Source organism: Taudactylus pleione, unplaced genomic scaffold (assembly GCF_031769625.1).
Source record: "Taudactylus pleione unplaced genomic scaffold, aTauple2 ptg000102l, whole genome shotgun sequence".
In the NCBI taxonomy this organism is placed as follows: Eukaryota; Metazoa; Chordata; class Amphibia; order Anura; family Myobatrachidae; genus Taudactylus; species Taudactylus pleione.
Window position 1 is genome coordinate 2,553,961 of NW_028284504.1, and position 18,761 is coordinate 2,572,721.

The following is an 18,761-nucleotide window of genomic DNA, read 5'->3' on the forward strand; positions in this document are numbered from 1 at the left end:
TCAATGATCAGTGCTATGTAATAAAATATAAGAATATATCTCTGTAACTAGCCCCCCCTATCCGCAGACATACCACCATTTCTCAACTAATCCTCAATATGGTTTTTATTCGCCATCTTCATAATACCGCCTCATTCTTCCATCCTTGCTATTTATGACCCCTTTATATTATCCCCCTTTTTAACCCCCATCCTTATTATTCACTATCCCTTTCATTCCTGCCTCTTCTCTTATTTATACATAGAAACTGTAGAGGAGCTGGGATCCATCCCTGTATCTGATTGCATGATGCTGCCGAGCTCTGGTAAGGTATGTGATGAGCTGGGAGGGTGTGGTGCAGTAATTCAGTCTCTGTGATCACAGTATGGGGCCCATTTATCAATGTATATTTGAGGTATAATCCCCGAAAACAACCGTTTTCGGGGGTTAACCACAAATATTTAGTATCCCCTGGATGTATGAAGGAGGGATTGCAGCATCTCTGATACCTGCTGTGATCCCTCCATTCCCGCAGGCAGCCGCACCCCCCCATGGCGGATGTGATGCTGCCTTATTTACCACACCCACAATGTGATACATTCCGGATATTGGCCTCCGCAGCTAACGCCATCTGAAGCCTATGGGCTACACCGCACATAATTAGCCGGTGGAGGGTTCCTCTGGAACCCTCCCCGGCAATAGCGGCCGTGCATGTGCAGTCAGCGTGACTGCGCATTCGCAGCAGTCCTGGCACTGGCCGGCAGCTCTCCGGGGACATCGCAGGAACGGGCTCCTTTAGGAGCCCATGTCCCAGATGATACATCCAGGCGCTATGATTGCATAATGCAATGCGATCATGGGCGGTAATGTCATGCCAAGATCGCATTGCAATAGTGATCATTAATAAATGGGGACCTATATCAGCAACTAGGATCTGCAGCAACATGTCAGCAAATGCACTAATACTATGGAAGGTAAGAAAAGAGTCAGTGACTGCAGGATGGCACCTCCACGTTCCTCCTGCTTTTAAATAGTTTTACACTCTCTCACCCACTGTCCATCAGATGCCCGCTGTAGAGATGAAAGAACTGTTCACCACTGCGATATAAGCCTAGCTGTGAGCCTGACACATAGCTGAATAGGGAATTAATTGGTGTTGATGAAGTGCCCAGTGGGTGGTTGGCACATGGAACACATGCTCCAGTTGCTCAGCCCATGTTTCAACCCTGGTTGTCAGTCACCCTGTGTTTGCTGTATTAGTAAAGGGCCTCCTTTTTCACAATGCAACCTACTCCAGAGAAATGAAGGAGAGTTTGTTGGATCTGTATAGATGTAAAAACACTGAAGTTAATAATACACAACCGGGGGTGGCTTAAGAGAGGAGGGAGCTTGTGTGCACTCTGTGTGTGTGTGTGTGTGTGTCCCCTCCTCTCTCGAAGGCGGTGCCAGTGAGTAGACTCTGACACTGTACCAGAGTTTACTGCGCATTCGCAGATCCCCGGGAACTTGGGAGGCGATTCAATTCAGCACGATGTGTATAGTGCCGGGAAGGAGTCCCCGGAGCTATTCAATTGACAGCACTGTTATGTCTGACGAGTCAGATTTCTGCTCACACCTCAGGAGGGTGCGAGCAAAAATCCTCTAAAGTGCTGGCGACTATGCTGTTTTCCTGCACTTCATTTGGAGAATGCCGGTTACTGCAACTTAACACCCACTAGATATACGTATGTAATCTATCAGGAGTGAGGTATAATCTATTCAGCAGTTTGACTTGCATTTACGTATGATTCAAACAGCGAGACATACGAAAGGACATAGAATAGACCATATCCCATTGTGCTTCAGAAAGTGGGTGACCCAGATCTATCTACCTTCTCAACTGGGCAGATGATTTAACAGAGGGGCACAACCCCAGGAGATATTTATACCAAAAAGAAATACTCCCTCTAGTCCCTCCCCTCGTTAGATGCGTTAAGAGGTCAGTTGGCAGAGTTTGCAGTGGGCCACAAGAACGAATCACACTATTGAACCTCATCTTTGTAAACAGCGGCTGTGCTAAAATGAGCAAAAGCCACAGGAGGCGTCTTGAGTAAAAAGACTCCCACTGCTGGCTTCTTTGATCTGATGCTGCTTCCGAAGAAGCGGAGGGTTACTCAGATGTCCTCTGACATATTTCGCTCCTTCACATGTTTAGCCCCTTTAGTCTTTGAAAAAGCCTCTATGTGAAGGGGCAAAACATGTCAGAGGACCCCTGAATATCAGCACCCCCAAATGTGTCAAGTGCACTGGAGTACTGGAATATTTTCTGGACATAGGCCTGTATTCAATTTGAGGTCGAAAATCTGGAATCTGCGGAAAAGTTTCGCTGATGACGTCATTTCGTCAGGTGGAAAAGTATCGCCGTATTCAATTTGAAAGGCGAAAAGTCAATGCAATGTAATAGGCAGAAAAGTTTTGCCTATGAATAGCAGGCGGAAAAAAGTGCAGAATTGGGGTTTTTGGGGTGCAACGTTGCGGGAACCTCCGTGCAGCTTTCAGACAGTCCCCCAAAGGTAAACTCTGTCAATTTTTTTTCAAAAACACTTAAGAACACCCGAAAAAATCACTTTGAATTTGGGGGCAAAAAAAAATTAAATTGGGGGACAAAGTTAAAAACTAGCGAGCTAGACTCCGGGGGGATCCCCAAGTATGCCCCATGTGTTTTTTTTCATTGCAGGGGCTTCCGGAAGGTGGATTTTTCATGATTTTTTTAACTTAACTTTAGCAACTTTAAAATATGCTGGCCCCCAATTTCAAGTACCCCAAATTTGCTGGGATAAGTTATTTTCTGCAAAAAAATTCCTGAATACTATTCTGCATCGCGTATACAAAAACGCTATTGAGCCAGTTTAAAAACACCAAATACCTTCAGCAAGCCAAATCGGGGGTATCATAGGGAACCCCCATGTCAGAGCATCTTTTGGGGGGTGTCAGGCTGATTTCCCCAAATCTGACAGGACTTTCCGCTTGTTTTGAGTTTCGCCGGGTCCTGCTTTCGCCTACTTTCAAATTGAATACGGGGATGCATGGGCATGCGTGCGATACTTTTCCGCCTGCAAAACACGCGATGTAGGCGAAAAATGTCCGGCAGGCGGAAAAGTATTGTGGGTCTGCTCAAATTGAATACGGCTCTTAGACGGAAAAGATACGGCAAGTCGTTACTCCAATCCCACTGGGCTGTTATTTTAATCTGGATACACACACGCGGCTTTATCAGCTGTTCACGAACGGGAGACAGAGAGACTACTAGAGCAGCGTATCCCGGCTCAGAACGCCGCTCACTTTACTCTGGATAACTTAAACGGACCAAAGTGTGGTAATTATACACGATTTGGGATAAAACTTTTTATCTCAGCTCGTTATTTCTGTCTTGAAAGGAATTGTATGCTTCGTTTATATTCCATTTCACATGGATTTCCACTTAACTTTGGACTCATTTCCAATGCTGGAAACAATCTCTCCACCCCCCCTCCCCCTATACTCAAGGTCAGAGCCGTAACTAGACTTTTTGGTGCCCTGTGCCAGAAAGAGCATTGGCGCCCCCCTCATTTTTCAAAGGGACATAATGCACCCAAAAAAGGGCCATGGCTTCATGGGGAAGGGCCAGGGTAGAGATAGGAGAGGCCAGGAGATAAACAAAAATTTGACAGGCCCAAACAGCGCCCCATGACCTGTGGTGCCCTGTGCGATGGCATCGGCTGCACTACCCTAGCTACGGCCCTGCGGAAGGTGTTTCATAAGGTACATTTTCATAATTTAATGGGAACAGATTCTATGTCCTATTCTACCTCAACCCCCTCTCCAATAATGAAGTGGATGGCTTGGCATGAATACAGTCAGGTGCATAAATATTGGGACATTGACAGAATTTTCATATTTTGGCCTCTATTCACCACCACAATAGCTTTGAAATGAAGCAAACAAGATGTGCTTTAACTGCAGACTTTCAGATTTAATTTGAGGGTAATTACATCCAAATCAGGTGTAGGAATTACAACGGTTTCTATATGTGCCTCCCACTTTTTAAGGGGCCAAAAGTAATGGGACTATCAACTTAAAAGCTATGTTATGGACAGGTGTGGGCTATTCCCTTGTTATTTCATTATCAATTAAGCAGGTAAAAGGTCTGGAGTTGATTCTAGGTGTGACATTTGCATTTGGAATCAGTTGCTATTGACTCTCAATATGAGATCCAAAGAGCTGTCACTATCAGTGAAGCAAGCCATCATTAGGCTGAAAAATCAAAACAAACCCATCAGAGAGATAGCAAAAACATTAGGTGTGGCCAAATCAACTATTTGGAACAGTCTTAAAAAGAAAGAACGCATCGGAGAGCTCAGCAACACCAAAAGACCCGGAAGACCACAGCAATCAACTGTGGTGGATGACAGAAGAATTATTTCCCTGGTGAAGAAAAACCCCTTCACAACAGTTGGCCATATCAAGAACACTCTCCAGGAGGTAGGTGTATATGTGTCAAAGTCAACAATCAAAAGAAGACTTCACAAGAGTGAATATAGAGGGTTCACCACAAGATGTAAACCATTGGTGGTCCACAAAAACAGGAAGACCAGATTAGAGTTTGCCAAACAACATCTAAAAAAGCCATTACAGTTCTGGAACAACATCCTATGGACAGATGAGACAAAGATCAACTTGTACCAGAGTGATGTGAAGAGAAGAGTATGGAGAAGGAAAGGAACTGCTCATGATCCAAAACATACCACCTCATCAGTGAAGCATGGTGGTGGTAGTGTCATGGCGTGGGCATGTATGGCTGCCAATGGAACTGGTTCCCTTGTATTTATTGATGATGTGACTGCTGACAAAAGCAGCAGAATGAATCCTGAAGTGTTTCGGGCAATATTATATGCTCATATTCAGTCAAATGCTTCAGAACTCATTGGACGGCGCTTCACAGTGCAGATGGACAATGACCCGAAGCATACTGCAAAAGCAACCAAAGAGTTTTTTAAGGCTAAAAAGTGGAATGTTATGCAATCCCCTGACCTGAATCCGATTGAGCATGCATTTCACTTGATGAAGGGAAAATGCCCCAAGAACAAGCAGGAACTGAAGACATTTGCAGTAGAGTCCTGGCAGAGCATCACCAGGGATGAAACCCAGCGTCTGGTGATGTCTATGCGTTCCAGACTTCAGGCTGTAATTGCCTGCAAAGGATTTGCAACAAAGTATTAAAAAGTGAAAGTTAGATTTAGGATTGTTTAGTTTGTCCCATTACTTTTGGCCCCTTAAAAAGTGGGAGGCACATATAGAAACCGTTGTAATTCCTACACTGTTCACCTGATTTGGATGTAATTACCCTCAAATTAAATCTGAAAGTCTGCAGTTAAAGCACATCTTGTTTGTTTAATTTCAAAGCCATTGTGGTGGTGAATAGAGGCCAAAATATGAAAATTCTGTCAATGTCCCAATATTTATGCACCTGACTGTATGTGATGTGATGGGGTAGGTGCTAATCTTCTCTGCAAACCGTCTATGTCCGACCCTTTACAGTTTAGCTTAAGTGAATCTGATGCCTCTAGTTGATTCATAAATGACCAGGGAAGGGGGGAATAGGGGGATATAGTTTGAGCACAGGATATAATATATTGGATATAATTAGTCAAAAGAATAATGAAAATCCACAATTATAAATATCAAACCCTAGTATAGGTGACAAGCAAAAATATTGTAAAGTGTGGAGGTGCTCCCCATGAGAGTATAGATAAACGTAGTATGGGGAAGAAGAAGAAAACTCTCTTGTTGGGGGCACTCGAATGTAAAGGTTATAATAAGAATAATAAATAAAAAATAACTTTTATTAGATATATTTTAAAATACCAAAAACAAGTCTGAGCCTGTTACTTATTGGCATTACTGTTGGAATAACAGCTATAAATTATCACAAGCAGAACACGAACATACATAGAACATAAGACAACATATAATACAATACTTATCACAATTATGTGAAGCTAAGTGAAATATTACAAATAGGTCTATAATTCTCTGTCTCATACAATATTGAGACCTATATAAAACATATACTAGTTCAATGACCTCATAATGTCGTCATAGCACAATGGCTACTCAGAATTACGGCAGAAGCATACAAGGAAATCTTCTAGAAAAGAATGTGATAATAACCATACAATATTCAATATAGGTTACGTGAGATATCACAGCACAATAACACTGAACAGTAATCAGAGAAATACAATGATAAGGGGGTCAGATGAAATAATAGCTGACCCTGCAAATATCAAAATGAATATAAGTAAATCACAGGTTGTAATGAGAGGCAGATCACACGTAGGTCGCCTGTGATGCCACCCAGGTACTTGTAGACAGTAAGGTTATAGGAAAAAGTAAAGCTACTCCTTTATGTGGAGTTTACAAAATAGCAGCTGCTGCATGCCATTGTATAGCCATTGAATGGCATGTGAGCGTACTATAAAGGTACTCCCAGGGTAGGGAATAAGTACAATGAGTATCTGCTGTTGGACTGCGTTAAAAAGAAGGCCCTGGTGTAAACATTGCAGGAACCTCTAATAGGCGCACCCCAATGAGAGTACTCATAGAGACAATAGTTATCGTAATGAAATAACACAGCATAGGTTTGCGATCTGTGCTGCTGCCAGTCATATACCAAAGGTAGTGGTGAGTGGTGGGAAACCCAGATCGCATATGCAGTGATAGGAAGAAAGAGTATGAGTGTAGCTGCACTATGGCTAGTACAGGACAAGTGGAGCTCTGTTGCCCTAAAGGTATTGCAGGGTCACAAACTTGTCTCTGTTAAATAAAGCCACTCAGTGCGCTAAAGAAAGTGTAGTATGAAAAGTACCTGAGCGCTCACCTCCAGGGAGCCGGTGTGTAGTATAGAAAATCTGCCGCTAGAAGAGCCTGTCAGTATGCTGCCATGACGAATCCCGCCTGTACACAGCCGGATTCGCAGGTCTGAGACGCGCGTTTCACTGTCGCTTCCTCAGTCAGATGTACTAGCCATAGTGCAGCTACACTCATACTCTTTCTTCCTATCACTGCATATGCGATCTGGGTTTCCCACCACTCACCACTACCTTTGGTATATGACTGGCAGCAGCACAGATCGCAAACCTATGCTGTGTTATTTCATTACGATAACTATTGTCTCTATGAGTACTCTCATTGGGGTGCGCCTATTAGAGGTTCCTGCAATGTTTACACCAGGACCTTCTTTTTAACGCAGTCCAACAGCAGATACTCATTGTACTTATTCCCTACCCTGGGAGTACCTTTATAGTACACTCACATGCCATTCAATGGCTATACAATGGCATGCAGCAGCTGCTATTTTGTAAACTCCACATAAAGGAGTAGCTTTACTTTTTCCTATAACCTTACTGTCTACAAGTACCTGGGTGGCATCACAGGCGACCTACGTGTGATCTGCCTCTCATTACAACCTGTGATTTACTTATATTCATTTTGATATTTGCAGGGTCAGCTATTATTTCATCTGACCCCCTTATCATTGTATTTCTCTGATTACTGTTCAGTGTTATTGTGCTGTGATATCTCACGTAACCTATATTGAATATTGTATGGTTATTATCACATTCTTTTCTAGAAGATTTCCTTGTATGCTTCTGCCGTAATTCTGAGTAGCCATTGTGCTATGACGACATTATGAGGTCATTGAACTAGTATATGTTTTATATAGGTCTCAATATTGTATGAGACAGAGAATTATAGACCTATTTGTAATATTTCACTTAGCTTCACATAATTGTGATAAGTATTGTATTATATGTTGTCTTATGTTCTATGTATGTTCGTGTTCTGCTTGTGATAATTTATAGCTGTTATTCCAACAGTAATGCCAATAAGTAACAGGCTCAGACTTGTTTTTGGTATTTTAAAATATATCTAATAAAAGTTATTTTTTATTTATTATTCTTATTATAACCTTTACATTCGAGTGCCCCCAACAAGAGAGTTTTCTTCTTCCCCATACTGCCTCTAGTTGATTGCTATGTTTTACTATTTATATTAGTGTTTGAATATATTAACCTTTAATGTGTTTACATTTTGTCGTCTTACTATGTTTGGTATTATTTTGTGTGTATCGTGGAATGTGTATTATAAATCCTCATTATGTACATCCCCCTCCCTCCCCTCCCTTTCTTTTTCTTGTACCCCTTAACCTATAAAAATTTTCAATAAATATTATTGATGTTTAAAAAAAAGTTTATTTCCTTTGCCAGAAGTGTCCCCCAAACTCAAATCGACTCAGAGTACTTAGCATAAAAGACCAACAAATTCTATCAAAGACTTTCTCTTCGTTAATAGAAGGCACTAGCGATTTCCAAAACTTAATAATGTAGATAAGGCTGATAGTCTTAATAATAATGTCACTGGCGGTATCTGAATATGGATAAGCATAAGTAGCTTTAAGGGAAAGGCGGCTATTGTACTGTAGATGAAAATCTGGGCAGTCTTGCCTACCCTCCCGATTTGGCCGGGAGCCTCCAGATTTTCGGGAGCTGCTCCCGGCCCCCCGGAAAGGCAGGCCAGCCTCCCGACATTCCCCAGCCCTCCCGACCTCCCCCCAGAATACACTAGCAATCCCCGCAGGGGGGGGGAGGTGACGCGATTCGCGTTATCGTGGCCCCGACCCCTGCTTCACAGTGCCGAAAATAAAGGCATTGTTAAGACGGGGCGGGGCCACGATGACGCGATCGTGCTGCCCCGCCCCCAACGTGTCACAGCTATCTGGACACGCCCCCCGCTGTTAGCCAACAATCAGCTCCCTCCCGGAAGGCGGTTCTAAGGGTTTATCACAAGTGTATGGTGTTATTTGTAACGCATAAGTTAGGTACAGACTAGACGACTTGCAAACAATGCAATGTCGTCAACTATTTCCCTTGAATTCCCGGACAAACAATCTAGTACGTACATACACACTGCAATCTAATGCTGGGCATACACTATACAATTGTCTGTAAAAATCTGGCTGGTTGAAATGAAAACCTGGTAATGTATGGTAGCAAATGACAGTCGATCATATGGTTTTAAATACTGGAAAGCGGACAAAAAAGAAATTTATAAATTGATTAAATTTGTGTGTTTTAACCAATTTGTCTGAACAACCATTTTTGTCTGTTTTCCAGTGTTTGTGAGCAAATGGTCGATTGTCATTTGCCCCCATACATTACCAGGTTTTCATTTCAACCAGCCAGACTGGACAGATATCTGACGGGTAATTGTATAGTGTATGCCCAGCATAACAAACGACCAAACCATATATCTTGCATTGTTTGGTGGTTAGATCGTCAATTATATAATGTAACCATGTCGCATGGTCGTCCGGTAGAACGTACATACTGCACGATCTGCGGGGAATCGTTAACGAGATTGACAGATTGAGCTGCATGTAGAGAAGATCTGAAGATGTGACGTACGCCACTGCAGGAGCGTGCATAGGGCCTGATTCAGAGCCGCTCGTAAGCGGCCGCTCGCTAGTTCCGAGCGATGTTTGCACAACTGCGCATGCGTACGGATCGTAATACACATGCGCGAACCAGTCAGTGCGGCCGAAAATCGTTTGTTCGCTAAGTACCGAATGCCTGCTATTTTGAGTGACAGGAGGAGGCGTATGTGGGTGGTAACAGGGGAAGGTGCTTGAAAACGGGGAGTGGAGATCCGAACGCAGGCGTGCCTAAAGGTCAAAACTGGCGTTTTATGGGTGTGCATAATTAATACAGCAGCGTCATTGACCACGTCACTGGGTTATTTTATAGTCAGAACTGCTCGCAAGATTGCGGTAGGAAAAACCAACCACAAGAATAGCGAGCAGTTCATAAGCTGGTCGATGTACTCGATTAATCTAATAAATAGCGGACATGACATAGGATGCGAGTGGCCAGGGGGCGTAGTTTTACAAAAAACGACCGTATGTTTGGTTCGCTTGTTCAGACCTAGAGGCGTGAACAGACCGCAAAGAGCGAACGGTTCATTTGAATAGCCACCCCTTTTTTCTGAACGTGCGAGCGCAAACAGCGTCCGGCTCTGAATGAGGTCCATAGTGCGTACACACTTGACGACATAAAATCGTCTGTCCCGGCTGACATGATTTATACTGGCTCCAGTAAAAGCATGACAGCCAACAATCCGTATACATATATATTTATCTTCAGCTTCCACTATAATATTGACATATGTGTAACCTTGACTCTCATATATTCTCCACTCAGCAATGAATGATTCAGAAGCACTTGATTTTCGGGAGCTGGAAAGGGAACTGGCCAATGCTGTGGCCGCAGATCAGAAGTATCAGAGGGAAAATGATGCCAAGTTCCGTGCCATCCATCAGAAAGTGGCATCGTATGAGGAGTTCAGGTACATAGCATCATATATCGCCTCAACTGATGCAAATCTTATGCAGTATACAGCAAGTATATGGTATCCAAATAATAAATTGAAGGAAAAGACTATCTCTATGTTTAAAATACTCAAATACAAACTCGTGGTCATTTTAACTAGTGGAGTGCCACACAGTATCTGTATTTTAGGACCTGATTCATTACAGATTGCTATTGCAATCACAGCTGCGATTACACACGCAGTCCCACTGTGGAAATATGCTAATAGTTGCAATCACAATGCCCTCGCAGCCAGGTGCATAAATATCGGGACATTGACAGAATTTTCATATTTTGGCCTCTATTCACCACCACAATGGCTTTGAAATGAAACAAACAAGATGTGCTTTAACTGCAGACATTCAGATTTAATTTGAGGGTAATTACATCCAAATCAGGTGAACGGTGTAGGAATTACAACGGTTTCTATATGTGCCTCCCACTTTTTAAGGGGCCAAAAGTAATGGGACTATCAACTCAAAAGCTGTTTCATGGACAGGTGTGGGCTATTCCCTCGTTATTTCATTATCAATTAAGGAGGTAAAAGGTCTGGAGTTGATTCTAGGTGTGACATTTGCATTTGGAATCAGTTGCTGTCGACTCTCAATATGAGATCCAAAGAGCTGTCACTATCAGTGAAGCAAGCCATCATTAGGCTGAAAAATCAAAACAAACCCATCAGAGAGATAGCAAAAACATTAGGTGTGGCCAAATCAACTGTTTGGAACATTCTTAAAAAGAAAGAACGCACCAGAGAGCTCAGCAACACCAAAAGACCCGGAAGACCACGGAAAACAACTGTGGTGGATAACAGAAGAATTATTTCCCTGGTGAAGAAAAACCCCTTCACAACAGTTGGCCAAATCAAGAACACTCTCCAGGAGGTATAGAGGGTTTACCACAAGATGTAAACCATTGGTGAGCCACAAAAACAGGAAGACCAGATTAGAGTTTGCCAAACAACATCTAAAAAAGCCATTACAGTTCTGGAACAACATCCTATGAACAGATTGCTAACCTCATTGCACGCAGTAAAAACCTAAGCTGTGTATGGCATCACAGTGGCTAATTTATGCTCATCCCAGTAACTGTGTTCAAAAGCACTAACACGACTGCGTTTCGCTGCCCCCCGTAACCACTCCCAAACAGTCACTTCCTGTCAATCACTCTGCGGTGGGTTCGCATAGTCACTGCGATCGCAGTGAGACCTTTGTGCATGTGCACTGCGATGCATACACGCACAGAACGCAACAATCATCCGTCTGTGTGCGTAATCGCAGTTGCGATCAGTAGTGAATCAGGCCCTTCATTCAGAGCTGATAGTGATGGGAATTCCAATATATTGGAAACGGTCATTACTTATACTATAATGGATAGTGTATATCCTTAAGATATCAGGTAAGACCTAGGGTTATGATTATTGAATGTATAACCTTGGAACTCTATATACTATATTTGGAGAACATTTTCTCCCCTTTGTCCTGAGGCTGTGTTTTGTCTTCATTTTATCCCATGTCTATTTAAAATGTATTGCTCGTTATATTTTTAGGTTTAATTGTTGTTTGTGTTATTTATGTGTGAGTGTAAGTGTTGTTAGCGTGATTTTTCATCCTGTTACATTTAATAGGATTGGTGATGGGATTGGTAGTAGGAAGAGAGAGGATGAGGCCAGGGATAGTGATAAGAAGGAGACAGACATTCCCTAGGATCTCAAGTAGCAGAGGATGGTCGAGAGCAATTTGGGAGCTAGGTAACTACTCCATTAGGGAAAACAAACACCGACAGAAATGTCATATTTACTTTAAAAAAAATTTGGGCAACCTAGTTATTAAAACATTGATGACCAGAAAATGTCATCTGAGGGCAGGCGTAGGCGGAGCTGGCAATTAAGTGGGTTCTTCAAAATGGAATATGGACAACTGCAGAAAATAGATTTTATCATGTAAAAATATGGGTTTAAGGCAAAATAGCTAAGGAGAGAAGAGCATAGCCTGGCACAGGAGAAGAAGAATTGAAGCAAGTTTTTCCTCGTGAGATCCTAGAAGGAGTTAATGTCCAAGGACAACCCCTCTCACAAAGCCAGTCTGGTGAGCATGCCCAACACTATATCACCATAAGCATATAGTGATACATTGTATTTAATTGATCCCCCCCGCTTGACATATGTATGTATATTAATATGCCATGGCTAACACAGGCTTTGACTTTACAATAGGAGAAAAAAAAACCTTGCATCAAATAATATATAAATAACCCAATGTTTACATTCACATGTCAGCACAAAGCTAGGACCACCATTGTAGGTAGCATAGTAGTAGCCAGCCAAAATTAGTTTCAGACATAGGGGTAAATTTACTAAAGCGATAGTTTTTAGAAGTGAGTTTTAAAAGTGATGTTGCCCATAGCAACCAATCAGATTGTAGCTATTGTCTTCTAGAAGGTGCTAGTTAAACGTTAAGTAGAATCTGATTGGTTGCTATGGGCAACATCACTTCTAAAACTCATTCTTACCTTAGTAAATTTACCCCATAGATATTCTCCATAGCTGTACATACACGAATGTTACTTTTTACAAGACCTCTTAAGATGACACGCACAATGATGCAGAATGTCGAGGAGCAGTATGTGCCACAAGCTCAAAAAAAGAACTAAGGGCCTGATTCAGAGCCGCTCGCTCTGAATCAGGGCGGGGATTTTTTTTTTCCTGCCCGCCTGCTTAGCTATGGGTGCCCACCCACAGCTTGTGCGAGCGGGCTGGAGATGGTCGCGATTATCGCGACCATTGGGCTTGCGAGGAGACCCTGTGGTAGGGTCTCGGCTCCCGCAAGCCCGAGTGGACTTCCTGCTCTAATAGAGCTGGTTCCTAAGGGAACGCCTGCATTTGTGCAGCCACCCCCCCTCCCCGCCTACAAAATGGGGCGAGCTGTCAATCAACATCGAGAGCCGCCCCTTCTTGTAGCGAGCCCCAGAGCGACTGAACTTCAGTCGCTCGCTGTGGCTCGCGCATGCCGGATGCGGCGCATGCACAGGGGCCAAACATCGACCCACTTGCGAGCGCAATGTGCTTGTGAGAGGGTCTGAATCAGGCCCTATATCCCCAACACCTTGCCATGGCTGCTAAAGCTGCACTTGATCTTCATGTGGCTGCAGCTCTGTCTGAGTTCCAGACAGTGAAGAAAAACTACATGGATGTACAAACAGCCCACATGCGCAGGGGCCTAAAATATATTTGCATCCTAACACCACAATCAAAAAAGAATTGCACATTTACTAAACCACATCGATACTAGTCTAGTCCAATCAATACATAACTGCTTCAACAAAGACAAGCCAAACAAACACACCAGCCACTCTGCCAAGTTGCTGTGTGAGGACCACTGAGGCCGCAGGTGGGAACTCAGTGGGAGCTCGAATGAAGAGGGACCTGCAAAACAGAATTATTAGTGCTCATTTAAGCATATTTTGTATCCAATATTAACAACAATTAAAGATACTTGATATTGCAATAAAATGTTTGTTTTTTTTGGTCTTTCGCTAAGGAGCATAGACCAACCTGCTTGTGCCTCGCTATATGACGCTTCCAACAAATGACCCTGAGACATGTATTGGGCAAAAATCGGTCACAGCTTTATTTTTCCATTTACATGATTGCAGGATGAGGAAGCCGTGGGAAAGGCTGCCATAAATTTTCAAGTTCCTAACACACGGTTCTGCCTTCCATGTAGGCCTCTTCAGCCTACCATTTAGGTGCTGCAACCTTAAATTCTTCAAGCTTTGTAAGTAGGTAGGGACATGTGTCCTGCCATCATGTGGACATCTTCAATTTGCCATGTAGTTGCTGCCACATGCCATCTGTGTTGGCCCAACTGTTAAAACTGGAACCAGGCGTGCGGCCGTGCTCCCATGGTAATTATACAAGGCACTGCTGGCTCCCCCCAATTACTGTGCTTTGTACACCGCTTTCCCCCACAACACATGGACCTTAGGAGCCCATGAGGACTGAAGCTCCGCCCTCTGCTCCCATTTTGTGCTACCCTTTAAGCGCTTAGTGCATTACCTTGCTGAATAAGTCTAGAGCAATGTGCCATGTTGCTGCTATTAAATGGGACCCATCTATAAAATGCTAATGTACTTGTGCGTTCACCACCTTCCGATAGTGCTGGTGCTCACCTTGACTTTTCCCTCACTATGCTAATCCTGTAATGTAATTGGGCCCTAATAGTGTCCTGGCACTGTCACACTTCATGACACATTGCCTCTTGAAAGCGCTGCTGAAAATTTTAGGGCCCACCATGACGGACATCAATTGTTCCAAAACCACACCTGCTGAGTGCTGTCAGGATTCTACTATAAGGTTGTTTTAATATTTCAGCGCTGAGAACCTCAGGTACCTATTGCTTAGAGTCCCCAAAATAATCCCAACTGTGTTTTTCTTATCACAAACCCCATGTGCCCACTGCATGTTTAAACTGAGTAGTGGGTACATTATTGTTCTCTTAACCCAGTGGCTCCCTAACTGGGTTCCACAGTGCACTTGTAGTGGTGCCACGGGTTGGTGGTACAGAACCAAACTATTTATGGTCAGTGTAATAGGCTAAACCAGTGCTGGTTTAGCCTATCATCAAATATAGATGTGTCCTCATACATCTAGCCTCCTGGCGCGTTAAACAGCCCTTGTAGTTGTTCCATGCCGTGGCGTGACTCGATAGCACCGAGCTTCTTTTTGTGCGACTTGTTAATCTTAAAATGCGTCTTATTCGCACAGCAATGTGAATAGATCACATAGATCAGCTTCTGCTGATTAAAATGATATGCGGCATGCCTATTCTTTGTGCAACTACGGGTGTATCTGCATGCAAAACGCTACGTTACAGTGTCACAGCCGCTGACACTATGTGCTAAGGACTAAAAAGGTTAAAACAGTACAACATTCTAAACTGGGCTTATATAACTATGTTATTATAACTATTTTATTTTATTAAATGTTTTGTAAAACATACCTGTGGTATTCTCTTTTCTACCTTATCTGCACTGATGTATTTATGAACATGGGAAGGAACTGCCACATTGTTTGCAAAATAACATTCATTGGAAAAAAGAATCTTCCTGCTGGTTAAATTATTAAAACTCTTTGAGCACTTGTGATGTGACCAATGGACCTTGGTCAGAACTGAGTCATGACCCGTGAACTGGGCTGACAAGTTATACAGAAATTGTGTAGGCTGGTTTAGATGTCTATTCATGGGTAGGACTCATATGGTATATGACCTAGTGTCTTCTAAGAGGTCAGCAATCACTGGAAGGCTCCCAGTCTATCCCTGGAACCAATTGAGTGGAACTCAACGCCCTAGTCCTGAACGCAGGAGTCAGGGGCTGGAACCAGTGTTTGAGAACTCAAGGAGCAGTTAATCTGTAGCCTGTCTGGAATCAGCTAATGATAGAGTAAAAATGATTACCAGAGCTGGGTGCCTGGAATCTACACCCTCAAAGAGGGATGCAGATCCAGTCCCCAGCACCTAGAGTGACTACTCCAGCAGAAACTCAGCATGAACCCCAGCACTCAGAGAGCGGGTCATCAGGACAATAGCCACCATCGATGGTGATACCAATGGTATGGAGAGCAGAGAGTCCCTCTGAGATAGGCAGTAGTCTCAGTGAGCAGCAATACAATATAACGATACTACCTTTGAACCTCTATATACCCCTGCCTATACCTTCTAATATCCTGCCTATAAACCTCTAATGATGACGCTAATTTGCGTACGCAGTCATACAGTAAATAAAGACTCCAGATCTAGGACCTGTGGTTCCAAAGCACAAAGTATTATTCAATTAAAAGTACAGCAGTTACACACTATGATCCTCATATAATCTTAGCGCAAAGAGATTATACAGACCCAAGTACAATTATACATACGCAGCGCTCTCTGGTCCAGATGTTAGACATCAGCAAGAAACCCCTCGTAAATCAGCATTCAGCACAAAGACTAGGAACCCAGGGTCAGAGCACACATATTTATACCCCCCAGGAATAAACAACACAATAGAGAAGTTTGTTGCTAATACCATTGGTCCTAAAGGAGAGGGCATATGTTACAAGGAATTTAACACTTTGGTTCAAATAGACACAGTCCAGCCTCTAACACCTGGAGGTCTCTGGTTTCCCGCCTCATGCAAATCCTAACAGTTGTTCATATAATGTACATTTTGTTGCTTGAAGTCTCTGCGGTCCATAAGTTGAGAATGCATGTTGCGATCTCTCCATCGATATTACTGGAATACTGTTGAGAGAGTACGCATCAGTACAATACCAAACATGGCTTACTTATCACGTATAAAACCTTAGTTACGAAATAATCTTTATTTCATCGCAATTATAGTAAATGTGCATACTTGAATCTTATACCTTAAAGCTTATGGAACCTTGTATGTGAATATGTAATGTGTGAGTATGTGGGGTTTGATGTAAAGTCGCTAGTTAACTTGGGGCAGATGCGTGTGCATGGAGCTAATATTCAGCGTATTCATACAGGGTCTTATGCATTCGCTAATATGCAACTAGTTAATAGCGCAATTGTGCGTATTAATGTGTGTATGAGAAATGGTGCACTTTAATCTCACTTAAACTCACAGTGATTACGCAATTACAGCATGAGCCTCTACAGGCACGTGAATTCATTAGAGCACAGAGATGACGCTGATCTGAAGTCTTAGAGAATCTGTGTCGAGGGAGACCACCATAGACCGACATGGGGAGCACTTCTTCGCTCTCAGCTATCCCTAGAAGGGAACACCTAGCAGTGTGGAATGCTGAGCATTATAGTTCCATGACTTGCTCATGCCCCAGCAGCCCCCACCCTTTTCAGGCTCCAAAATACTGGTCTTTGTTCTCTCAGGGCCTGTGTAGATGCAAATTAGCACAGCTACAAGACCCAAACCTCAGATAACACTCTTGGCTTTGAAGGTATTTTATTGTAGGAAGCCTGCTAAGGTAAGGTGCTACAAACGACCCTCTTGCTGCATTCGAGCAGGACCACCTGGAGTGAGAGCAGACGTTATGTCCATGAAGCTTGTCTTCACAGGCTAGTTGTCATGTGGCCATTTGCTCTGTTTAGCTAATGCAATCCAATTTTGACATACTGTACAGCCATTTCTGAAATATATCCTTTAGGGGAATTATAATAATGTACACACTTTATCCAGAGCACCCAAACAACGTAAAGTCATGAAATGGACTTTTGATGAATCGCCGTAACTTATGGCGATGGTCACAGATGCAATCGCATGATGCTAATAGTAATATCGCCACATGTACTAAAGTGTGAATTTATCTAAAATGGCGCTTAGGCGGCCATTCGCAAAATGGCGTCTTGCGATCTCATTTCCAAGATGGTGTCTTGCGGCCAGTCGCAAGATGGCATCGCTGCGATCCAATTTTAAACTGATCTTGTCTCAGCCAATTATCCAGCTTCGACAAATATGAAGTGCAAAACAGGACTTGAGGCCGCAATGAGCAGGCGAGTTGTATTCAGAAGACTTGCTTGAAGTCAGGATAACAGCAGACTGGATTCGGAATGAAAGACACAGGTTTTGCTGCTAAAATGTAGCTGTGAAGGTTTACAGTGTACACTGCCGGAAACTGTATAACCGCAAACGCGTACAGACGGGTGGGGGAATCTGAACAAGATACAGCGGGGCTCTGGGGAAGAATTCCATTTGAAGATGGTGTCACTACCAGCAAACACACTCTGAAAATAAATATATATATATTTTCGGAGTCCTTTGAATATGGGGGAGGCCTTATTAGGCCACTAATATTGATTGGGCCCATTACATAAAACATGCAGAAATTAGGGTTTCACATGTGTAACGGGCACCTTAAGCTTCCAAGAAATAAATTGAACAAGGTAACCTTTAGCCCAAATGTAGGCTCTTCATTTGTTGTGGAAATCAAAGTTCCAAACATGGTGGGGTCTATTGTTCAAAAAGAAATACATATGGCAGACTGGCAGTCGGGATCCCGGCGGTCAGAAGACGACGGTGGCATCCTGATGCTCAGATTCCTGATGGGCTCGGTAAGTAACCTAACCCTCCCTTCCTGCATCCTAACCCCCCTCTCTCCAAGCAGAAAACCATAACCCTCCCCATTATTGCCTAATCCTAACCCCCCACCCCGGTGGTGCCTAAACCTAACCCACCTCGCTATACTTACATTCGGGATGGGATGCTGGCTGACGGGATTCCGGCGTCGGAATCTCAAGTGATGTCGGGATTCTGGCCGCGGGTCAGGATTCCACAGCTGGGATTTCGACTGCCGGCATCTAAACTGCATCCCGC

The 18,761-nt window shown here is 43.2% G+C and overlaps 1 protein-coding gene across 2 annotated transcripts in view; it reads left to right on the forward strand.

Annotated features, from left to right (window-relative positions):
- The window catches only part of DNAAF19 (dynein axonemal assembly factor 19), a 36,081-nt gene that overhangs the window by 13,372 nt on the left and 3,948 nt on the right, over positions 1 to 18,761 (forward strand). The window contains exons 2-3 of one of the 2 annotated variants that reach the window (XM_088470673.1): positions 245 to 309; positions 10,257 to 10,401. In XM_088470673.1, coding sequence (XP_088326799.1) covers positions 10,259 to 10,401 — 143 coding nt within the window. In that variant the 5' untranslated portion in view covers positions 245 to 309; positions 10,257 to 10,258. The remainder of the gene's footprint in view (positions 1 to 244; positions 310 to 10,256; positions 10,402 to 18,761) is intronic. The other variant, XM_088470672.1, reaches the window with a different exon arrangement.